This window comes from Nerophis lumbriciformis, linkage group LG11 (assembly GCF_033978685.3).
Source record: "Nerophis lumbriciformis linkage group LG11, RoL_Nlum_v2.1, whole genome shotgun sequence".
NCBI classification, from domain to species: Eukaryota; Metazoa; Chordata; class Actinopteri; order Syngnathiformes; family Syngnathidae; genus Nerophis; species Nerophis lumbriciformis.
This window is the reverse complement of record NC_084558.2, coordinates 11,564,512-11,590,827: the sequence shown is the minus strand read 5'-3', so window position 1 is coordinate 11,590,827 and position 26,316 is coordinate 11,564,512. Positions and strand designations below refer to the sequence as shown.

Sequence of the window (26,316 nt, the reverse complement as noted above, 5' to 3'; positions counted from 1 at the left end):
ACAATATTGTGGATGGTCTAATATTACTACAACTCTCAGAGCTAAGACTAATTTGACGATTCCAGTTCCGGTCTTAACGATTCTCGATTTATTTCTTTTAAGAGGCAAGGTCAAAAAATCTTAACATTAAATCGAAAAGAAGAAAATAAAAATACGATCTATTCACTCTAGTATCACTCATATTATGATACTACCCTTGGTATCAACACTGTCTATTTACGGATCATTCTGCCTTCCTCTTACATGTGTGCCTGAGAGTCGTCTCTAAACAGCAACGGAGCAGCACAACAGTTATTGTATTATTCCCTTTCTTACTGTTATTAATCTACTTATTCATTTCCTGTTAATAACTGCTTACTTACTGCCGTGACGCTCTCCCAGCTACACTTTGTAAATTTTACTAAGCACTTATTGCTTGTGTTGTTTCAATGTAGTTTACCTACTAGCTTTAGTCATAAGCTTGTGTCTAACATATTTGGCCTCGTCCTTCAGTCTTCCAGTAATAATAGAACATAAGAAAAGGATGGATGGATGGAAGAACTTCCGTTTATTTTCCGCAGTGAAGGATTATTGACTTAGAGGAGGGACTCTACACAGTGTATGGAGGTACAGTTAACTGTGCGCTGCGATTGCGGTAGCTTATTAATTCTTCTTGTCTGCAGAGTGAGCATCGAAAATAGGAATCAATGTTTGAAAATTTGGACGATTCTAGGAGAATCGAAATGTAAGACCAGGTTCCCATTGATGCCAAACCCTATTTAAGGCACATCAACAAGGTATAGCAATGTCTGTTTGTTTTTGTCATTTCTAACCATGTATTCATCTACCAAACCAAACAGTGGTTTACATCATTGGAGTCGAATCAATTAACACAAAGTTTCTACAATGCATGAAACAACAAAATTCTTGGTAAAAAAAATAGCAAAAGTTGTACCGAATTAAAAGACTACAGACAAACACCAGTTTACAAATTATAGACATGTTGTTTCCTTACTTCTACAGTTTTAAATGTATTAAAAAAATTGCTCAACAACAAATTGGACACATTTATAAATAATAGTGGAACACTCGCAGATAGCCAAACCGGATACAGAACCAACATCTCAATATCGACGGCTTTAATGGAAATAATGGGAGAGATTACCAAAGCAATAAATGGTAAGCAGTGTGCAGCTGCAGTGTTTATGGATCTAACAAAAGCATTTGACATAATTAATCAAAATATCTTAATTAACAAACTAGAACAGTGTGGCATCAGAGGCCTGGATTAGAAGTTACGAAAGAAGTACGTGAAGCTAGGTGAACACATGTCGACAGCGCCAAATATGCGGTATGTTGCTGTGTACCCCAGGGATCAATACTGGGACCAAAATTGTAAAAATTTTATATAAACAACATTTGCAAAGTTAAAAAGGACTTAAAGGCCTACTGAAATGAAATGTTTTTATTTAAACGGGGATAGCAGATCCATTCTATGTGTCATACTTAATCATTTCGCGATATTGCCATATTTTTGCTGGAAGGATTTAGTAGAGAACATCGACGATAAAGTTCGCAACTTTTGGTCGCTGATAAAAAAAAAAGCCTTGCCTGTACCGGAAGTAGCGTGACGTCACAAGTTGAAAGTCTCCTCACATTTCCCCATTGTTTACACCAGCAGCGAGGGCGATTCGGACCGAGAAAGCGACGATTACCCCATTAATTTGAGCCAGGATGAAAGATTTGTGGATGAGGAACGTGAGAGTGAAGGACTAGAGTGCAGTTTTTCGCTCTGACCGTAACTTAGGTACAAGGGCTCATTGGATTCCACTCTCTCCTTTTTCTATTGTGGATCACGGATTTGTATTTTAAACCACCTCGGATATTATATCCTCTTGAAAATGAGAGTCGAGAACGCGAAATGGACATTCACAGTGACTTTCATCTCCACGACAATACATCGGTGAAGCACTTTAGCTACGGAGCTAACGTGATAGCATCGGGCTTAACTGCAGATAGAAACAAAAGAAATAAGCCCCTGACTGGAAGGATAGACAGAATATCAACAATACTACCAAACTCTGGACCTGTAACCACACGGTTAATGCTGTACCGCCTGACGAAGCCTAGCAATGCTGTTGCTAACGACGCCATTGAAGCTAACTTAGCTACGGGACCTCGATAGAGCTATGCTAATAACATTAGCTCTCCACCTACGCCAGCTCTCATCTGTTCATCAACACCAGTGCTCACCTGCGTTCCAGCGATCGACGGAGCGACGAAGGACTTCACCCGATCATCGATGCGGTCGGCGGCTAGCGTCGGATAGCGTGTCCGCTATCCAAGTCAAAGTCCTCCTGGTTGTGTTGCTGTAGCCAGACGCTAATACACCGATCGCACCTACAGCTTTCTTCTTTGCAGTCTCCATTGTTCATTAAACAAATTGCAAAAGATTCACCAACACAGATGTCCAGAATACTGTGGAATTTAGCGATGAAAAAAGACTATTTAAGCTGGCGACCGACCTATTCCAAAATGTCTGATTCAACTACTGACGTCACGCGCATACGTCATCATACCTAGACGTTTTCAACCGGAAGTTTCCCGAGAAATTTAAAATTGCACTTTATAAGTTAACCTGGCCGTATTGGCATGTGTTGCAATATTAAGGTTTCATCATTGATATATAAACTATCAGACTGCGTGGTCGGTAGTAGTGGGTTTCAGCAGGCCTTTAAAGTTGATACTTTTTGCAGATGAAACGATTGTTCTGTTGAGGAGAGAACACACAGAAACTAACACAAATAATAACTGAAGAAATTAACAAATCAAAGTGATGGGTTGATAAAAACGGACTATTTTTGAATGTCAGTAAAAATTCAAAAAATGCTAACAGTAGAAGAGAAAGTCAAACACAAATACAAATAGACGGCAATGGTATTGAAAGTGTGAACATAGCTAAAATGATGTACAAAGCAAACTACAACCTGCTACCCAAGAATGTACAACAATTCTTCTCAACTAAAGAGGAGAAATATAACCTTGGAGAAAAATCAAATTACGCTCAGACCTTTAGCATATCAGTATGTGGAATGAAATCATGGAATGGATTAAGCAAATAAAACAATGCACTAATGTGATCCAATTTAAGACACTGTTCAAACTCAAAGGGTTTACAAAGAAGGAGGAAGAAAAATCATGATACATATTTTGAACCCCTTTGAAAATGAGAATCGTATTCCTCCATTATGTGAATCAAAACATAACTATTTATTTATGAGAATTGTATTCATTGTTTATGTAATTCATATTCATTTATTTACTCATTTATCTATTAATTTATGTACTTACTCATTTATTTATTTATTCACTGTTGTGTTGGAGATTGGGTACAAGCAAATGTTACAAACTCCTATGAAACAAAAATGGGTAGTGTTAAATAAAGTCTGCTTCTTCCTACTCTTTTACGGACATGCTGTAATGGTCAACTGGAAATGTGATGAATCATATTGTAATTGTATGCGTGGACAAAATAAACGAACACCATTACCATAGTGACAACTAATCTCTTGATATATGAACACCCTAACCTCATTTACATTAAGCATAGCATGTTGTAGACCAGTGTTTTTCAACCGCTGTGCCGTGGGAGATTATGTAGTTTCACCTATTTGGGTTAAAAATATTTTTTGCAAACCAGTAATTATAATTCGCATATAATGTGCCGTTGTTGAGTGCCGGTACTGTCTAGCGCTCGGCAGAGTAACCATGTTATTCTCCTCAATATCAGTAGGTGGAATCTGGTAGCTAATTGCTTTGTAAACGTCGTATCTCATGCTTAAACCAAAAATAAACAAAAGGTGAGTGTCCCTAAAAAAGGCATTGAAGCTTAGGGATGGCTATAGAAAACGAAACTAAAACTGAACTGGCTACGAAGTAAACAAAAACAGAATGCTGGACGACCGCAAAGACTTACAGCGCGTGGCGCAGACAGCGTCCACAAAGTACATCCGTACATGACATGACAATCAGCAATTTCCACACAAAGGATATCGTTTGCAAAACTGAAATAGTCTTGATTGCTAAAACAAAGCAGGTGCGGGTTATAGCGCTCAAAGGAAGACATGAAACTGCTACAGGAAAATACCAACAAAACAGGAAAACTTACCAAATTAGGAGCGCAAGACACTACACACGTGATGTGACAGGCCGTGACACTTACTTTGAGACAAGAGCTATAGTGATGCATGGTTGGTTATGGTTTGAATTCATCTCCAACAATTTCAACAATGACTTTTTACTGTCAATATCAACTACTGAGTTTACATTTGTAATGTTTTCTGCTGGTGGTGTGCCTCCGCATTTTTACAATGAAGAAAAATGTGCTTTGGCTCCAAAAAGGTTGAAAAACACTGTTGTAGACACAACACATTCTTGACAATATTTCTGCTGTGTGACAGAGCAGAGTTTTTCAACCACTGTGCCGCGGCACACTAGTGTAGATATTGTCCGGTGTGCCGTGGAAAATTATGCAACTTCACCTAATTGGTCCAAAAAATATTTTTTGCAAATCAATAATTATAATCTGCAAATAATGTGCCATTGCTTAGTGTCTGTGCTGTGTAAACCACGTAATACTCCATGTCAGTAGGTGACAGCGGGTAGTTAATTGCTTTGTAAAAGTCGTAAAGTGTTGGGTGAGACGAGGATGGTTTGTTGTGATCCCAATATGCAGACTACATCGGGAGGCAGTGTGCAGGTAAAAAGGTATGTAATGCTTAAACCAAAAATGTACGTAAGGGAAAGGCAATGGCTATGCAAAACGAAAGTAAAACTGAACTGGCTACAAAGTAAACAGAAACAGAACGCTGGACGACAGCAAAAACTTACTGCGTCCACAAAGTACGTCCGTTCTTGACATGACAATCAACAATGTCCACACAAATAAGGATAGCAACAATGTAAATAGCCTTGCTTGCTAACACAAACCAGGTGCGTGGAATAGCGCTCAAAGGAAGACATGAAACTGCTACAGGAAAACATCAACAAAACAGGAAGAGCCACCAAAATAACAGCGCAAGACAAGAACTAAAGCACTACACACAGGAAAACACTAACAAACTCAAACTAAGGCACGACGACCTGGTGGAGTTTCATTTTTTTAACGTTTTCTACTGGTGGTGTGCCTCCGGATTTTTTAAATGAGAAAAATGTGCCTTGCCTCAAAAAAGGTTGAAAAACACTGTGACAGAGGACAAAGACCCTCGACCATGTTGTATATACACTCTGTCTTAGAATGCCCTGCGGGAAGAACTCAAACGTGTCTCCCTTTAAATGCACCTGGCTGCGTTGACTTTTCTTCAACATCGCAGCACTTTGCTCGTCAATAAGAGACTATCAGAAAAACCCAGTAACCAGTTACTGCACGGTATGCAGTACGAGACATTGTGGAAACCATGCAATCTCGATCAGGCAGCCAAGAACAGGAGCTAGCGCCTCTATACAAAGTGACAAAGCTGTGTGTTAGTTTACATAAACTGAAAGTCTGTCACCCCGAAGCCTGACTTGGCGCTTACTTCTCGAGTTAAAAGCTTCCAGCATCTGTTTCTTGTTACCTTGGAGATGTTGCTTCTTCAGTCTGTCCGGTTTACAGCAGACCGGCCCCATGTCTAAGTGAGCGGTTCAGGCTGCAGTTGGTACTGGCTCTGCCTTAAACCTTGCAACATGGAGCGCCGTCTCCACTTGGAAGCAGATCAGTACCCAGGTAGCACCGAAGCTGCCAGGGAGGCATGCTCGGTGCCAACGCCAACAGGATCCCGTCAAACGAGTCCCACTTCTACACCCATGTATGCTGTTCTTTCATTGCCCTGTTTCTTCCTGCCTCTCTCATTGAGCAGTGTGGGCAGCAGGTTCCTTCCCTCAGCCCCCCTGGGGAGAAGTAAATCCCTGAGGAGGAGTGTGACAAGACTCTCCCTCTCTCTCTCCTTCCGTCTGTGTGTGTGCCCTAACTGTGCCATGGCTTGTCCTCCAATCTTTGCCAAACAAACTTGTATGCACACTAAAGAAAACAGACAATGTCAATCAAGCTATGTGAGATACTGTCTGCAATGTCGGTTTCTTCTACTACCGGTACTCACTATTTGGAAGTGTTTGATGAAGATATCATGCAAACGGCATTCTTCCAATGACCTAAAGTGAGTGTCTATGGTCTTGTTCACACTGCAGGTCAATTCCGATCTTTATCGGATTTTTTCATGTCAGTATGTGTCCATGCACTAAATTGGTCCGATTTCTCAAATAGTTCGGCTCTAAATAAGCATCCTACAACCCATGGAAACAAACACCTTAATCCGATTGTGTTCGGTTTTCGAAAAGTCGGACTAACACACCTGGATTATGCGATTGGAAACCAGATCTGCGTCAGTCTTAACGCGCAGGATACAAGATACCGTTCAAAAATAACGTAGGCAACAATGGTCATGAAGAGTAGACTGTTTATTTGCTTCACAGAGGAAAAATAACAGAACATTTTAAAGTGCATCGATGGTTTGATTGATTGGTTGTTTTTCATTCATTTGAACATACTGTATATACAGTTTGGTTGAAAAAAAGAAACTGCGATTTATTAAAGGAGGTAGCTAAGGAAATTGAGAATGCTGTCTTAATTCGGACTCTCGAACATAATACGAATGAGATAAAAGATAATGAAGCAGGTATGTACTGTATATTACAAGGCAAAAAAATAAAGCGTACACAAACCTCTACACGCAGTCTTATGACATTCAAAAGTTGTGTTTACATGATTACCGTATTTTTCGGATTATAAGTCGCAGTTTTGTTCAGAGTTTGGCGCGATTTATACTCTGGAGCGATTTATGTGTGAAATTATTAAAATATCAAATAATATTATTTATCTCATTCATGTAAGAGACTAGACCAGGGGTCGGCAACCCGCGGCTCTAGAGCCGCATGCGGCTCTTTAGCGCCACCCTAGTGGCTCTCTGGAGCTTTTTCAAAAATGTATGAAAAATGGAAAAAGATGAGGGGGAAAATATATTTTTTTTGACACAAACCTCCCTAATTGTTATAAAGCACACTGTTTATATTAAACATGCTTCACTGATTCGAGTATTTGGCAAGCGCCGTTTTGTCCTACTAATTATGGCGGTCCTTGAACTCACCGTAGTTTGTTTACATGTATAACTTTCTCCGACTTTCTAGGACGTGTTTTATGCCACTTCTTTTTCTGTCTCATTTTGTCCACCAAACTTTTAAGGTGAGTTTTGTTGATGTTGTTGACTTGTGTGGAGTGCTAATCAGACATATTTGGTCACTGCATGACTGCAAGCTAATTGATGCTAACATGCTATTTAGGCTAGCTATATGTACATATTGCATCATTATGCCTCATTTGTAACTATATTTGAGGTCATTTAGTTTCCTTTAAGTCCTCTTAATTCAATTTATATCTCATGACACACTATCTGTATGTAATAAGGCTTTTAATTTTTTGCGGCTCCAGACAGATTTGTTTTTGTATTTTTGGTCCAATATGGCTCTTTCAACATTTTGGGTTGCCGACCCCTGGACTAGACGTATATCAGCAATCGTCACACACACACGTCAACAAATACAAATTCGGCGGGGGCGGGTCATGGCAGAAGTGCATAGTGAAAAAAAAGATGCTACCTGCTACTACTTCCGTACCTATGAAAATTGATCATTTCAACATTGGCGGTAACTTATAAAAACTGAGAAGGGCTGAACAAAAATGGCACGTCGCGGATTGTGGAGTACATTTTGAGACAGCATGGTGGCCAGCTATTAAGTCGTCTGTTTCATCGCAAAATTCCACAGTATTCTGGACATCTGTGTTGGTGAATCTTTTGCAATTTGTTCAATGAACAATGGAGACAGCAAAGAAGAAAGCTGTAGGAGGGAAGCGGTGTATTGCGGCCGACTTTAGCAACACAAACACGGCCGGTGTTTCATTGTTTACATTCCCGAAAGATGACAGTCAATCTTTACCATTGGCCTGTGGAGAACTGGGACAACAGAGACTCTTACCAGGACTTTGAGTTGGATACGCAGACACGGTACCGTGAGTACGCTTCCAAACATTTGATCGCTTGCCCGTATGAGCGTGCCGCTATGTGCATGTCACGTAAATAATTCAATGTATACACCCTGATGATTATCTTGTGTGATGACTGTATTATGATGATAGTATATATGATAGTACTGTATATATCTGTATCATGAATCAATTTAAGTGGACCCCGACTTAAACAAGTTGAAAAACTTATTCGGGTGTTACCATTTAGTGGTCAATTATACGGAATATGTACTTCACTGTGCAACCTACTAATAAAAGTCTCAAAAAGTCTTAACTTTGGGGACTTTGGGGAAATATATGTGCTGTATGAACTTTGGGGAGGTGAACGGTACACTTTGGGCTGTGGGATTGAGTGTGTTGTGCAGGTGTTTGAGTTGTATTGGCGGGTTATATGGACGGGAGGGGGGAGGTGTTTGTTATGCGGGATTAATTTGTGGCATATTAAATATAAGCCTGGTTGTGTTGTGGCTAATAGAGTATATATATATGTCTTGTGTTTATTTACTGTTTTAGTCATTCCCAGCTGAATATCAGGTCCCACCCGCCTCTCACAGCATCTTCCCTATCTGAATCGCTCCCACTGCCCTCTAGTCCTTCACTCTCACTTTCCTCATCCACAAATCTTTCATCCTCGCTCAAATTAATGGGGAAATCGTCGCTTTCTCGGTCCGAATCGCTCTCGCTGCTGGTGGCCATGATTGTAAACAATGTGCGGATGTGAGGAGCGCCACAACCTGTGACGTCACACTACTCGTCTGCTACTTCCGGTACAGGCAACGCTTTTTTATCAGCGACCAAAAGTTGCGAACTTTATCGTCGATGTTCTCTACTAAATCCTTTCAGCAAAAATATGGCAATATCGCGAAATGATCAAGTATGACACATAGAATGGACCTGCTATCCCCGTTTAAATAAGAAAATCGCATTTCAGTAGGCCTTTAATTGTACGCATTTCTGGTATTAACACGGCATAAAATATATTCTAAAAAATCAATAACACCTGACTTTATACTTACATGATTAACAATTTCTCTTGGAGATTAACACAATCAATCTTAGTCACACATTAATATTTTATTCATTATTATTTTTTGTTACATGTATTAGTTTGTGCTGATATTATAATGTTATTTGATTGCTATTATTTCCACCAATAATAAACAACATCAACATCTGGAATGTGATTTTATAATTTTTTTGTTATTAAATTAATCAATGCATAATAATCGTGATGAATTGCGAAACCGTGATTATTACCCAGACTATAATCGTACAGTCAATATCTGTAATCGTTGCATCCCTAATTGTCAATGCTTCCTCTAAAATCAGCAAATTTTGAAACAATCTTTGTACCAGTAATGTACAGCTTTAAGCTATCTGGTGTTGCCATATGTTTTTTTTTTGTAAAATGTGATTATTTAAGGCAGTGATTCTCAAACTGTAGTAGGTGGTAAACGGGCTTAATCTAGTAAGATTCCAAAGAATCAATTGATTAATTAAAGCAGTGTTCTATTTTCCTATATTCAAACCAAGTGTTACTGTTCAAACTGTGTGTATAAAGTTACAGTGGCAAAACATATTAAATATATTTGTTAATTAAAACATCTGCCTTGTTTTTAATGAATACTTAGGCCTACTACGCTACTGTATTTTGATGTTGCTAATTTTTCTGAGGTGGTACTTGGAGAAAAAAGTTTGAGAACCCCGAGTCTAGGCTAACCCAAATATATACTGTTTCAACAACTAATAATTAGGTCATCATTGTGGGTCAGCAAAGGCTGTGCTATCTTTGCTTCGGGTTCACAAGACTATTTTACATGAATACCAATTGTGAGGTGTTGAAAAATGACACCTAGAGTTTCACCACCACACACCCACTGTATTAATGATGCATGTACAAACAAACACACAACTGCAACACACACACTTGTGAGTCACAACTCATTCATATCGTTGTCAAATCGCAAATCAAAGACCAGTATATCTGATGTTTTGCCATCATTCCAGTTGATGTGCAGTATTTGGTATATGATTTGCAACTTAAAATGATGTAATATCTAAACCTTGACAAAGTTACATCTGTTTTAAATGAGGCCGTTAAAAGTTATTTCATTGTCCAACGCTTGAAATACGGAAACTATGACCCTGGCATAACATTTTTGGAAACATTTTAAATTGGTCACAGCTGGCGGTGTGGTACTGAAACAAAACCTATTTTATAACTTTTTTTTTGTCACAAATGACTTATTAATCCAAAAACGTTAGGCTCAATGCGTTGTTATTTTTTCTTTTTTACAAAGGCATGTTGCATGTTAAAATTGTACTGTTGTACAAACCCCGTTTCCATATGAGTTGGGAAATTGTGTTGGATGTAAATATAAACGGAATACAATGATTTGCAAATCCTTTTCAACCCATATTCAATTGAATGCACTACAAAGACAACATATCTGATGTTCAAACTCATAAACTTTTTTTTTTTTTTTGCAAATAATAATTAACTTAGTATTTCATGGCTGCAACACATGCCAAAGTAGTTGGGAAAGGGCATGTTCACCACTGTGTTACATGGCCTTTCCTTTTAACAACACCCAGTATACGTTTGGGAACTGAGGAGACACTTTTTTTAAGCTTCTGAGGTGGAATTCTTTCCCATTCTTGCTTGATGTACAGCTTAAGTTGTTCAACAGTCCGGGGGTCTCCGTTGTGGTATTTTAGACTTCATAATGCACCACACATTTTCAATGGGAGACAGGTCTGGACTACAGGCAGGCCAGTCTAGTACCCGCACTCATTTACTATGAAGCCACATTGATGTAACACGTGGCTTGGCATTGTCTCGCTGAAATAAGCAGGGGCGTCCATGGTAACGTTGCTTGGATGGCAACATATGTTGCTCCAAAACCTGTATGTACCTTTCAGCATTAATGGCGCCTTCACATATGTGTAATTTACCCATGTCTTGGGCACTAATACACCCCCATACCATCACACATGCTGGCTTTTCAACTTTGCGCCTATAACAATCCGAATGGTTCTTTTCCTCTTTGGTCCGGAGGACACGACGTCCACAGTTTCAAAAAACTATTTGAAATGTGGACTCGTCAGACCACAGAACACTTTTCCACTTTGTATCAGTCCATCTTAGATGAGCTCAGGCCCAGCGAAGCCGACAGCGTTTGTGGGTGTTGTTGATAAACGGTTTTCGCCTTGCATAGGAGAGTTTTAACTTGCACTTACAGATGTAACCACCAACTGTAGTTACTGACAGTGGGTTTCTGAAGTGTTCCTGAGCCCATGTGGTGATATCCTTTACACACTGATGTCGCTTGTTGATGCAGTACAGCCTGAGGGATCAAAGGTCACGGGCTTAGCTGCTTACGTGCAGTGATTTCTCCAGATTCTCTGAACCCTTTGATGATATTACGAAGCGTAGATGGTGAAATCCCTAAATTCCTTGCAATAGCTGGTTGAGAAAGGTTTTTCTTAAACTGTTCAACAATTTGCTCACGGATTGTTGACAAAGTGGTGACCCTCGCCCCATCCTCGTTTGTGAATGACTGAGCATTTCATGGAATCTAATTTTATACCCAATCATGGCACCCACCTGTTCCCAATTTGCCTGTTCACCTGTGGGATGTTCCAAATAAGTGTTTGATGAGCATTCCTCAACTTTATCAGTATTAATTGCCACCTTTCCCAACTTCTTTGTCACGTTCTAAAGTTAATGATTATTTGCAAAAAAAAAAAAAGTTTATCAGTTTGAACATCAAATATGTTGTCTTTGTAGCATATTCAACTGAATATGTGTTGAAAATTATTTGCAAATCATTGTATTCCGTTTATATTTACATCTAACACAATTTCCCAACTCATATGGAAACGGGGTTTGTACAAGCATTGATGTCATTTCATTTCAAAGTGTGAAGCGACTGGGATGAGAATCAGCACCTCCAAGTCCGAGTCCATGGTTCTCGCCCGGAAAAGGGTGGAGTGCCATCTCCGGGTTGGGGAGGAGATCTTTCCCCAAGTGGAGGAGTTCAAGTACCTCGGAGTCTTGTTCACGAGTGAGGGAAGAGTGGATCGTGAGATCGACAGGCGGATCGGTGCGGCATCTTCAGTAATGTGGACGCTGTATCGATCCGTTGTGGTGAAGAAGGAGCTGAGCCGGAAGGCAAAGCTCTCAATTTACCGGTCGATCTACGTTCCCATCCTCACCTATGGTCATGAGCTTTGGGTTATGACCGAAAGGACAAGATCACGGGTACAAGCGGCCGAAATGAGTTTCCTCCGCCGGGTGGCGGGGCTCTCCCTTAGAGATAGGGTGAGAAGCTCTGTCATCCGGAGGGAGCTCAAAGTAAAGCCGCTGCTCCTCCACATCGAGAGGAGCCAGATGAGGTGGTTCGGGCATCTGGTCAGGATACCACCCGAGCGCCTCCCTAAGGAGGTGTTTAGGGCATGTCCGACCGGTAGGAGGCCACGAGGAAGACCCAGGACACGTTGGGAAGACTATGTCTCCCGGCTGGCCTGGGAACGCCTCGGGATCCCCCGGGAGGAGCTGGACGAAGTGGCTGGGGAGAGGGAAGTCTGGGCTTCCCTGCTTAGGCTGCTGCCCCCGCGACCCGACCTCGGATAAGCGGAAGAAGATGGATGGATGGATGGATGGGAGATATTGAATTGAGATACAAGTGTTTGAGCTCCATCACAGAACCAATTAAGCTCGTATGTTGAGGTACTAATGTAATTAGTTTTGTCAATAATTTATAACTCTATAATTTAATAAAATAGTGGGCTTATTTGACTGCCAAATTCAACGTGTCCTGGTTGTCTGGGGCAACTGTTCTTGGATCAACAGGACAATATAACAAAGTTATATTCTGGATTTGAGCACTTGCATCATTCCTTTCCCGATCACCCTTCTGCGCTGGCAGAGAGATGATCATTGGAGTTCGCAGCCTTTCGCAATGTTGACGAGCCATAAACAAAACCCACAAACCAACACAAGTTGGTTGGCCTCTCTAAACACAACAAACGAGCAAACACTCCCAGGACGACAGGGTGGCACGGAGAGCCGGGAGAAGTTACATGGTTTGACTCCTCACACACTGATTCACAATAATGCACTGATCTGGAGTCAAAATGTAATTGCTAAATCAAACAAGAAGTTTTAAAATCATTAGTGTTTGCATGGTGGATGGGTAGAATGTGTTGCCGCTGGTGGAGATCGCCATGACACACTACCTGAACTCTGGGTAACAATGCCCCCTGCTGTTTCACATCCAGAAAAGCAGAAGCTCAGGTCAACTTACCTGGAACAATCTCAAAGAGGTGTCTTCCTGGTTCATCTGGGTTTGCCGTAAGTTCATTCACCTGGCATCCCTGCAGTGGTATACAGCCCTGAAAAACAGAAGGAGCCCACTTCAACAAAATCAACTCGTGATCTGTTTTTCTTCACTTATAGGAGAAGTGTTTTGATCTTACTATATGTTATATTGCTTGTAGTTTGTGCACATCAAGGACCCACACACATTATTAGAAAACATTATCCACGGACAAAGCTTAATCTATTATTACTATAACAATCTACAAGGTTAATATAGTTGGCTTCTCTTCCTCTCCATTTATCCGCTTTCTTTTGTATTTCATGTTATCATTACATATATGTATTGTTGCATTTGAACAGTTGTATTGTTGATAATAGAGGTAATTATTGTTATTATTAGAGATGTCTGATAATGGCCTTTTTGCCGATATTCCGATATTGTCCAACTTTTAATTACCGATTCCGATATCAACCGATACCGATATATACAATCGTAGAATTAACACATTATTATGCCTAATTGTGTTTTGATGCCCCGCTGGATGCATTAAACAATGTAACAAGGTTTTCCAAAATAAATCAACCCAAGTTATGGAAAAAAAATGCCAACATGGCACTGCCATATTTATTATTGAAGTCACAAAGTGCATTATTTTTTTTTTAACATGCCTGAAAACAGCAGCTTGGAATTTGGGACATGCTCTCCCTGAGAGAGCATGAGGAGGTTGAGGTGGGCGGGGTTGAGGTGGGGGTTGGGGGGGGGGGTATATTGTAGCGTCCCGTAAGAGTTAGTGCTGCAAGGGGTTCTGGGTATTTGTTCTGTTGTGTTTATGTTGTGTTACGGTGCGGATGTTCTCCCGAAATGTGCTTGTCATTCTTGTTTGGTGTGGCTTCACAGTGTGGCGCATATTTGTAACAGTGTTAAAGTTGTTTATACGGCCACCCTCAGTATGACCTGTATGGCTGTTGACCAAGTGTGCCTTGCATTCACTTGTGTGTGTTAATAGCCGTAGATATTATGTGATTGGGCCGGCATGCAAAGGCAGTGCCTTTAAGGTTTATTGGCGCTCTGTACTTCTCCTTACATCCGTGTACCACTCCATACAGCGGCGTTTTAAAAAGTCATACATTTTACTTTTTGAAACCGATACCGATAATTTCCGGTATTACATTTTTAAAGCATTTATCGGTCGATAATATTGGCAGTCCAATGTTATCGGACATCTCTAGTTATTATTCATTATCAATAGTGCTATTTCTATTGGTATTTGTATTGCTCCATTTGTAGTGTAATAATGATCATTGTCATTTCTGTATTATTATTTATTTCACTAACTGCTTCTTTGCTATCACTTTTACCATCATATTTGTACATATCCTATTTGCTGATGTTGTTCTATTGTTGTTGTTGTTGTTGTTATTGTTATTGTTGTGTTTGCTGTTGTTGTTTTCTCTGTCTTATCTCCCTCTTGTCCCCACAATTCCCCCTCTGTCTTCCTTTTTTTCTCTTTCTATCCCCCCCTGCTCCAGCCCGGCTGCACCAAATAATAATATAAATACATTTAATAAAGTCAAATACAAATAAGGCAACAAGAGAAGTATCCCACACTTCTCTTGTGTAAGGTAAATTTGTACAGCCGACATGGGCATCTACATCAACTATAAGATTTGCCCGAGTAGCTGGACAGGATAAAAAAAAAAGAAAATAAAGAAAACATTATCCAGATCAATACTCATTTAGCTCCAAAAACTAAGACCAAGTGAGCTGTGAAAAGATGCCAGCGCCTGTGGGTCGGCCATGTTAATCTGCTGACTGGCATCCTCCATCAAACAGGCACCCGAGTCTGCCAAATCGCCTCAGCCTGTGGGCTGGGCCGCCAACAACATTAGTTGCCGTGGCAACAAATGGAAGAGGCGGGAGCTGGAGCACAGGGAATCAGGGGATCGGAGGGCGTGGGGGGGCTCCCGAGGGTGCCATGTGCTCAGAGCAACACAGGCAGCGGGGGATGAATGATTAACAAAGGGCAACATGTAATCTGAGGACACAAATCATGCAGTCAGATGGTTATTAGTTAATGTATCAAAAGTATAATGTTATGAAAGTAGCGTATTTGGTAACTAACTCGCCAATTACCTTTACACGTGTCCAGATTTGCCTGAAATCTGCCTTGGCTAGAGTTGTATATATAACATGGCTTGTCTAATAAACCCCCATACAGAGTTTAGTTGCCATGACACCAGATGCACTCGCCATAAACTGATGTCGACACACCCATCTTAATCAAGTTTTCCCCATAAATGTCCATCATCATTCGTGAAAACCAATCTGGGGCCCCAAGACGAATTCCCACTTTTTTCTGTCACCAGCATCATTTTCACAGTGTGCTAAAGTAGCCAGCCTATTGCTACACACAGACATTATACTAGGGCTGCACAATTAATCCACATCCAATCGACATCGAGGTTTTAATTACTGAAAAAAGAAAAATCTCTCCTGCATCTTTACATTGAATTAGAATTGTCAAGCCTTATATTATATTATATATACATGACTTTGTGAACTCATCAATTATTCTTCACAAAGTAATTTTTTGCTGATGACAAAAATGTGTTCATGTCACACAAAAATCCTGAAAGCCTTTGTACTCTTTTTTTCTGTAATTACCCAGCCATACACCTTAGAGCAGTGGTTCTCAACCTGGGTTCGATGGAACCCTAGGGGTTCGGTGAGTCGGGCTCAGGGGTTCGGCGGAGGTCAAGACACACCCGACTCATCGTGTAAATAAAAACTTCTCCCTATCGGCGTATTACGGATACGACAACAGCAGAAGTCAGACTGATTTGCAGGTGTGTAATTTGTTGTGAGTTTATGCACTGTGTTGGTTTTGTTCTTTGAACAAGGTGATGTTCATGCACGGTTCATTTTGTGCACCAGTAATAAAACATGGTAACACTTTAGTATGGGGAACATATTCACCATTAATTAGTTGCTTATTAACATGCAAATTAGTAACATATTGGCTCTTAACTAGTCATTATTAAGTACTTATTAATGCCTTATTCGGCATGGCCGAATAATTAACCCTCTAACCCTGGCCCTAACCCTCTAACCCTAACCAAATAACTCTAAATTAAGTCTTTGTTACTTAGAATATGTTCCCCTAGTGCCAAAAAAAACTCTGAATTAAGTCTTTGTTACTTAAAATATGTTCTTCATACTAAAATTTTAGCAAAAACATAAGTTTGTCTTGTATTTGAAAAAAACACAATTTTATTTTTCACTAAAGAAGGGTTCGGTGAATGCACATATGAAACTGGTGGGGTTTGGTACCTCCAACAAGGTTAAGAACCACTGCCTTAGAGTCATATAACTTGGTATGTGACACATGCTAACTATTATTATGGTCACGTTAGCTTGCTAGCACGTTAATATTAGCATGCTAACTTTTTGAGCTAGTTTTGCTACTGTTTACCCCAGAGTCATATTACTTGGTATGTGACACTTGTTAACTTTTAGCAAATGATAGCATGCTAGCGAGCTTACTTAAACATGCAAACATTTTCATCTACTTTTACATTTTTTCTCTATTTCCGAAGCCATACACCATACAGCTGTGTTAATTGATGTGTGAGACATGCTATCTGTTAGAATGCCATCGTTAGCACATTTGCTAAGTGTTAGCATTTTAATGTGCGCATGCTAACATTTTAGGCTAGCTCTGTAACTCATTTTGTACAGTTACACCATACTTGCCAACCTTGAGACCTCCAATTTCAGGAGGTGGGGGGCGTGGTTGGGGGCGTGGTTGGGGCGTGGTTAAGAGGGGAGGAGTATATTTACAGCTAGAATTCACCAAGTCAAGTATTTTATATATATATATATATATATATATATATATATATATATATATATATACAGTATACAGTATATATATATATATATATATATATATATATATATATATATATATATATATATATACAGTATACAGTATATATATATATATATATACATATATATATATATATACACTGTATATATATATATATATATATATATATATATATATATATATATATACATATATATATATATATATATATATATATATATATATATATATATATATATATATATATATATATATATATATATGTATCCCCCCGCGACCCCGAAGGGAATAAGCGGTAGAAAATGGATGGATGGATGGATGTATATATATATATATATATATATATATATATATATATATATATATATATATATATATATATATATATATATATATAAGAAATACTTGACTTTCAGTGAATTCTAGCTATAAATATATATATATATATATATATATATATATATATATATATATATATATGTATATATATATATTTATATATATAAAATAAATACTTGAATTTCAGTGTTCATTTATTTACATATATACACACACATAACACTCATCTACTCATTGTTGAGTTAAGGGTTGAATTGTCCATCCTTGTTCTATTGTCTGTCACTATTTTTCTAACCATGCTGAACACCCTCTCTGATGATGCATTGCCGTGTGGCACGCACAAAAGTGCTTTCATCAAATGCACTAGATGGCAGTATTGTCCTGTTTAAGAGTCTCACAACATTGCTGTTTACGGCAGACGAACTGTTTTACGGTAGACGAAAACGTGACTGCTGTTTTTGTGTGTTGTTGCCGCACTGGGAGGACGTTAATGAAACTGCCTAACAATAAACCTACATAAGAAACCAAGAACTCGCCCTCGATCATTCTACAGTTATAATGATTGGGCAGGCACGTTGTTTATATTGTGGGAAAGCGGACTCAGGTCCGCATGGAGCTGGAGGGGGCGTGGCTTCCAGCTCCGCCTGAATTTCGGGAGATTTTCGAGAGAAAATTTGTCCCGGGAGGTTTTCGGGAGAGGCGCTGAATTTCGGGAGTCTCCCGGAAAATCCGGGAGGGTTGGCAAGTATGAGTTACACCTAAAAAATAAGTGCGACGGCTTCCGGCGACCCTTGGCTAGAGGTCCAGGGCACAGATAGCAGTTTTCTAGTTGCATATCGTTCTAGTGTGTGGCAGCTTTAGACAAGAATATGTTGATGGACATTCTAAAAGTAACATGACTTCCTACACTCATCATTCTAGCAGTTTTTCAATGAAATCTAAAAACGCAAATTGAATCACTATCACAATTTTTAGCAGAAAAATCGCAAATCCTTTTTTTTCTCAAAATCGTGAAGTCCTACATTACACACTGCTTTTGGATAGCAGAACACTGGAGGAGTGGTTGGAGTAGGTTCATACAAAGATGGTATTTTGTTATAATGAGACAACTTTTAGGTGTAATACATTGAGTTTGGGCAAAAATGAAAATAAACCACAGGAGTGGATCAACCTTCAAGTCTCCATTTTCTCAGTTTATAAAAAGTAGTCTTTAATATCATTGCCAAGTGGACTTATCTGTTGCTGCAATAAGCCGCCGCCTCCTCCCCCAAGCACCGCTCCCAGTTTCAAATATCGCATCGATTGGAAGATGAGAGAGAAAATTGAACGTCAGGATGACACTTTCTCGCACATCCTGTCATAAGAGGGGGAGGTTGTGTGTATACGTGTAAGTGTTCATTTCCCTGAGTATATGTGCATATGCCCATTTAGTCGCGTGTGCCTGTGTGTGTATGTGTGTGTGTGTGTGTGTGTGTGTGTGCGTAAGACCTGAATGCATCAGAGGTTGCAAATCAATACAGCTCGGGTGAGTATTGGCAAGCTTTGATTAAAGGCAGTCTGTCCACGTCTCAGTAATCTCAGTCCCTGCAGAATAGGGACTGCAAAGTGTGGAAGACGTCATTCCATGCGGATGTGTGTGTGTGTGTGTGTGTGTGTGTGTGTGTGTGTGTGTGTGTGCGCGTGTGAAAAGACAGTGATGTCAGATGGTCGACATTAAATGAAAAGCAGTCATCCAGAATGAGACTGAAATCAATAAAAGTGTCAAGATTTCAGGCAGGAAGGCTCAGTGAAGATTATTGTGTTTAAAATGGTGTGTGTGTGTGTGTGGGGGGTGGGTGGGGGGGGGGGGGGGGTGCTTGATGAAGATGCTCCAGCTGTCTTTTTTGTTGGATTACATCATCCCCTCTTGTTAGAGCAATGTAAATCTATTCAGCTAATCTGCCATGCCTTCTAATATGACCAAGGGTCAGGCCAGTGGCACACCCACTCCATTACTTCTGAGTGGTTATTAAAGACGTTAAAAATGAGTCATCGCACCGACACAAAAGATGTCACAAAAAAGGAAGGAAACAGAATCAGGTATTTCCCCTGCAAATATTGAATGGAGCAATTTGCTGTTGGCACTAAAGAGTTTGATGAGCCATAAATTACTACGCAGTAACCCATATTATGGCGGTAATTTCAATTTGATCACTTATGACAATCACAAAAGAAAAATCGAACTAAAAAAAAATACACAAAGAAAATTGTAGATCGATCTAAATACAGGAAGAGTGTAACAATTAACCGATATCCATCCATCCATCCATTTTCTATCGATTTTATCGATAACAAAAAGAAGGAAAACATTGGATTCAAGAATGGCAGACTTTATATGAAGTTTAACACTTTTAATGATAAGGATGTTGAACGTTATTCAAGACATCGCCATCAGTCAAAACGGGCCAAGCCGCGTCCGCAGACATATACTCTAAGTCACACGCACTCTAAGTTGTACTCACAAGGGTGACGAGAACAAAAGTTAATGCAACACACCATTGGTTATTATTCCGGTTGTTGAATGTATTGCTTTTTCATCTGATTATTTCCAACCCTAATCCTACCCAAAACCCTATTCGCAACTTATATTCAGCAGTATTGATTTATTTAGGATTTCCATGATAGGTATTCCATCCATCCATCCATTTTCTACCGCTTGTCCCTTTAAATTACAACACAACAATTTTCAGCCACAGCACGATTGCAAAAGCAGCAACAAATACAAACGTCACAACAAAATAATATCAAACCGCAATACAACTTTTAGCCACAAAGGATACAAAGGACACCACGGAAGTGACAGCAGTTGAGGCAGAACGAACAAATGCCGAAAAAGTCGAACAGCAACGAGTTTGACAGGTGGGCGATCAGTCATGCGGCATCCATTTGCTTAGCCCGGGGGTCGGCAACGCGCGGCTTTCGAGCAACAAACGGCTCTTTAGCTCCGTCCTAGTGGCTCTCTGGAGCTTAATCAAAAATGTATGAAAATGGAAAACGATGAGGAAAAAATATATTTATATTTTTTAATATGGTTTCTGTAGGAGGACAAACATAACACAAACCTTCCTAATTGTTAGAAATCCCACTGTTCACATTAAACATGCTTTACTAATGAGAGTATTTGGCACGCGTTATTTTGTCCTGATTTCGGAAGTCCTTGAACGCACCGTAGTTTGGTTACATGTGCAACTTTCTTTAATGCTGCCACAGAAAGATGTGTTTTATGCCGCTCTTTCTTTGTCTCTATTTGTCCATCAAACGTTTTATGCTGTGCGTGAATCCACAAAGGCGAGCTTTGTTGATGTTATTGACTTGTGTGGAGTGCTAATCAGACATATTTGGTCACTGCATGGCTGCAAGCAAATCGATGCTAACATGCTATTTATGCCCTAGCTCAGTGGTTCTTAACCTGGGTTCGATCGAACCCTAGGGGTTCGGTGAGTCGGGCTCAGGGGTTCGGCGGAGGTCAAGACACACCCGACTCATCGTGTAAATAAAAACTTCTCCCTATCGGCGTATTACGGATACGGCAACAGCCGAAGTCAGACTGATTTGCAGGTGTGTAATTTGTTGTGAGTTTATGCACTGTGTTGGTTTTGTTGTTTGAACAAGGTGATGTTCATGCACGGTTCATTTTGTGCACCAGTAAAAAAACATGGTAACTTTAGTAAGGGGAACATATTCACCATTAATTAGTTGCTTATTAACATGCAAATTAGTAACATATTGGCTCTTAACTAGTCATTATTAAGTACTTATTAATGCCTTATTCGGCAAGGCTTTATTATAACCCTAACCCTCTAACCCTAGCCCTCACCAAATAACTCTAAATGAAGTCTTTGTTACTTAGAATATGTGCCCCATACTAAAGTGTTACCAAAAACATATAACTTTGTCTTGAATTTGAAAAAAAAAACATTTTATTTTTCACTAAAGAAGGGTTTGGTGAATGCGCATATGAAACTGGTGGGGTTCGGTACTTCCAACAAGGTTAAGAACCACTGATCTAGCTGTATGTAGATAACGCATCATTATGCCTCGTATTTTAGGTATATTTGAGCTCATCTAATTTGTAGTTTCCGTTTCCTTCAACTTAAACACACACATCTTTACCTTTGGCCATTTTAAGCCAGTCATTTCCAGGAGTTATCACACCCTCTGAAAAGCCTTCGTTTTAGTAATGTTTTCCAATGTTGTAAAAATGTGTAGAATAAATATTACATTTCAACATTTCTGTCAACGAAGATTTGCATCAGCCTGCGACACATAGCCATTTTGATAGTAGGCTAATATAGCTAACATAGACACATACATCATGTGTTGCCTTCATTATAACACTTATATAAACATTTTTTTGTGGCTTCAGACAGATTTTTATTTTGTATTTTTGGTCCAATATGGCTTTTTCAACATTTTGGGTTGTCGACCCCTGGCTTAGCCTGAAGCAGACGAGTGACGTTATTGGTGTTTGAAAGAATCTATTGCTATTGGACTATTTTACATTTTTATGGTAATAAAAAATGGGAAAGAATGCATCCCCTGACAGCTTAATACAAAACGCGTACTTTTGCTTCGAAATACGGGACAATTCCGTTTTTTTCAAGGAACGATTAGCAACCCTACACCCACTTACATTTTAGTCGAAGGTTGCCAACTATTTATGAGTGGACTTTCTCCAACAGTCTGGAGGTTTTGCTGGGCAAAAAAAAAAAGAAACACAATCATTTATAATACGGGAAAAAAATTTAAGTATAGGCACTCGATAAACGGCAAGGCGATCTTTAGAGCGTGAGGCATTCCCTTCGTGAGTGCAAGGAAATATCCCTCCGCCGTTTATTGATTTAAACTACTGTATATGTGTATATAATTGGTCTTAAATCTTATCCCAAATAATTTTATCCAACTGTTTTTTTTCCTATTAAAAAAAGAGTAACAACTTGATTTGTATTATTGTTTTACCTGTGGTTTGGTTTCCTCCTCATCTTTGTAGAAAAATAGTTGATCTGCCCGCAGCACGAACCACCTCAGCTGCCAGTTCTTCATGATGCTGCGCTGCTTCTTCAGCCAGCCAGCCTTCAGCGCCCCCTCCTGGAGGCTGGGCGAAGCCGGCTGGCAGGAGCCCCGTGTCACCTCGCCCATCACCATGCTTTTGGACCTGGCTGCACACACACACACACACACACACACACACACACACACTTGTATTCTCAATTTATGTGCAAACAGACCAGTCCATGATAGAGTTGCCTGAAATTATTAGGCTACAGGGGCTGTTTAATTATCAGTCTTGGACACATGCCATGGTTTTTTCCTCCTTTCATTTTTTCACTCTGTAGTGTTATCTTTCATTGTGTATGCTGCCCTTCACTTGTGAACACACACAACCTTTTGCCCCAGGCTGCAACACCTCAAGATGAGATACAGAGGCAGCAGGCACAAATAAGATAATATAGAGACAGTGATGGGGAGCAACACACACACACACACACACACACACACACACACACACGCACGCACACACACACACACACACACACACACACACACACACACACACACACACACACACACACACACACACACACACACAATCTTGTATTTGTTACCTTTTTGAGACCTCAGAAAAATGCCTAACTCTTTAGGACCAGCCTTTCTAGATATATAAAGATGTGCATTTACAACATTAATAATATATACATGCAAATATAAAAAAGCTTGTTGTGAAAATTTGAGTTGGAATTTCACAAGAAACAAGGTCACAATTTCACAAGAAAAACTTAGAATTCTGGCAGTAATGTAATAAAAGTCGTAATTTTACTCAACGCAAGTCAACATTTTACACGAAAAAATGAACATTTGTGCAATATTATGATAAAAGTTGGAATTTTACTCAATAACAGTCGCGATTTTACCAGGAAGGTTTTCAATTTTGGCAATTTTATGAAAAGAGTCATAATTTTACTCGACAAAAGTCGCAATTTTATAAGAAAACGTAAACATTTTGGCAATATCATAATAATGATCAGAATTTTACATGGCAAAATTATGACAAAAGTCATCATTTTACTCAAAAATGTTTTCGCTATTTTACAAGAACAAGAACAAATTTGGCAGTATTGTGATACAAATCTGAATTTTCTATGACAAATGTCACCATTTCGCATTAAAAAGTAATAATTTTACACAAAAAAGTAATAATTTTACGAGAAAATATTGCAATATTTCAGAAACAGAAAGAATATGAGAAATTGTTCCCAATTTTATTAGAAAAAAGTCGACACATTGTGAGAAAAAGACTGCTTTTAGTTAATACATTTTTTGGGGAATGTTTTGTTTGTAATTGGTTTTTAATCTCCAATATTTACTTCAAATTATTACAGTATGTCTCTATATAAATAAAAAAAAAAACATGTTTTAAATAATTTTGGCCAGAGGGGGCGTATTTCAATTTCTTACACACACTTGTTACTTCATATGTTGACCAGAGGGGGAGCACTTTTAAAACTGAGACACAGTCAAATTTGAAAAATCCTTCCTTTTTGGGACAACCCCATTTTGATAGATTTCACATTCACAATAGAGACATTCTCTATTAGATGCAATGGTTTTCCATATTGGGACCATGATTTATGTCCCAACTTGTTCATCTCTCCTCATATGGAAGGTACTATTCCTTGTTGGTGTCTCAAAAAGGGTAGAAATACAACAACACACACACACACACACACACACACACACACACACACACACACACACACACACACACACCTAGCCTGAGGGAGTGCACCCCCACCACCTTCCCACCCCTTCACCTGCCTTCCATTTGAAGGTCCTTGGGAGAGACTTATTGTGTTGTCACAAGCCAGTGGGATGGTAGAGGTTTGGGGTGTAGATAATAAGACCACATGGGACTGAACGGTTCTGGACAAATGTGTGAAACCTGAGCTCAGTCAAAGGCGGTTTCAAAGCAAAAGGGAATGACAGTTGCACGGCCATGTCGCAATGTGACACCAGGTTTGTCCCTATTGAGATAACACGTTGGTTAAAAGCCTTTTTTAATGGGATGTTTACTTGATTCACAAAGGCAGACATAGGTTTCAATAAACTGTGCCAGCAGCCTGGACTATATGGATGTATTTACACAATGTGCAAACAAGGCTATGCAATTTAATAATCATGAATGATTTACATGAACTCACTGTCCTCCCTGCTGGTGAATACACACATACACACACATAGATATGGTAAAGATTTCCCCCCCCCCCCAGCTAACGTATGTATATTGGATGGGGGCGTGGTTAAGAGGGGAGGAGTATATTTACAGCTAGAATTAACCAATTCAAGTATTTCATATATATATATATATATATATATATATATATACATATATAAATACAAGAAATACTTGAATTTCAGTGTTCATTTATTTACGCATATACTTGTTGAGTTAAGGGTTGAATTGTCCATCCTTCTTCCTCCCACCTCCAAAAACATGCACCTGGGGATAGGTTGATTGGCAACAGTAAATTGGCCCTAGTGTGTGAATGTGAGTGTGAATGTTGTCTGTCTATCTGTGTTGGCCCTGCGATGAGGTGGCGACTTGTCCAGGGTGTACCCCGCCTCCCGCCCGATTGGAGCTGAGATAGGCTCCAGCGCCCCCCGCGACCCCAAAGGGAATAAGCGGTAGAAAATGGATTGATGTTCTATTCTCTGTCACTATTTTTCTAACCATGCTGAACACCCTCTCTGATGATGCATTGCTGTGTGGCACGCACAAAATGTCCCAGGGACCCCATTAAGCCATAAAAATGGGGTCCCACTTTTTTGTAAGCGTTTTGAAAACAAATGATAAATGGATGCATTATCCTGTTATATCTCACATTCTATATTGTGTTTTGGAAAAAGGTTGTCATAAACGTTACTTCATTCATTAAAAAAAAATAATAACACATTTTAAAAAGTATTTTTTTGGGGTGGAGGAGTCTGGTCGGGTGCTGGTTAGCTTGAAGCTAACAGCTTGCCTGTCTACATCCTGGAACGATGTGGATCCAGCAGGAGATAAAAGTGAAGTTTCCAAGGACTCACAAAGACTAAAACAAGTCATTTACTGGAAACATGGCACAGGATGAAGTTAAAAATGTTGACTTAAGCTCAGTATGTCTGACTATGGTAACTGTATTGCTCCGACATGCCATCAAGCGGTGCCGCTTCATGTCTTCCCAAAGTCGACCTAAAACATTCTGACAGATTTTTGAGCGCCGTGTGTAATGTTCTATATTCTCAATGAAACATCAAAGTTTTGGTCTTGCTTGCTTACCAGTACTTGCGAGCATCATTTATTGAACAGGTGTCAACCTGCAGTCCTTATCATTACACTTTGTGCCACATAAAATTGGTTTGAGGTCAGTAAGCACAACTAGAATTAGAACACATACACATGGCGCACCAGGTTATAAGGTGCACTATCAATTAAGAAAATGAAAGGATTTTAAGTGTGCCTTATAGTCCAAAAAATACGGTACTGTAAATTCAAAGGATTTGTCTTTTAAGGGGTTCTGTATACTACGTTGCACTGTTGCACACAGTATACGAAGGTAAACTGTTAAGTAATTAACAATAATAGTACA

General features: G+C 39.4%; 1 protein-coding gene across 3 annotated transcripts in view; it reads right to left on the bottom strand.

Annotated features, from left to right (window-relative positions):
- arhgap22b (Rho GTPase activating protein 22b) overlaps window positions 1–26,316 on the bottom strand; it is a 61,026-nt gene that overhangs the window by 21,628 nt on the left and 13,082 nt on the right. For all 3 annotated transcript variants that reach the window (XM_072914076.1, XM_072914075.1, XM_061967397.1), the window contains exons 2-3: window positions 22,649–22,848; window positions 13,405–13,492 (exon numbers count right to left, since the gene is read on the bottom strand). In XM_072914076.1, the coding sequence (XP_072770177.1) occupies window positions 13,405–13,492; window positions 22,649–22,848 (288 nt within the window). The remainder of the gene's footprint in view (window positions 1–13,404; window positions 13,493–22,648; window positions 22,849–26,316) is intronic.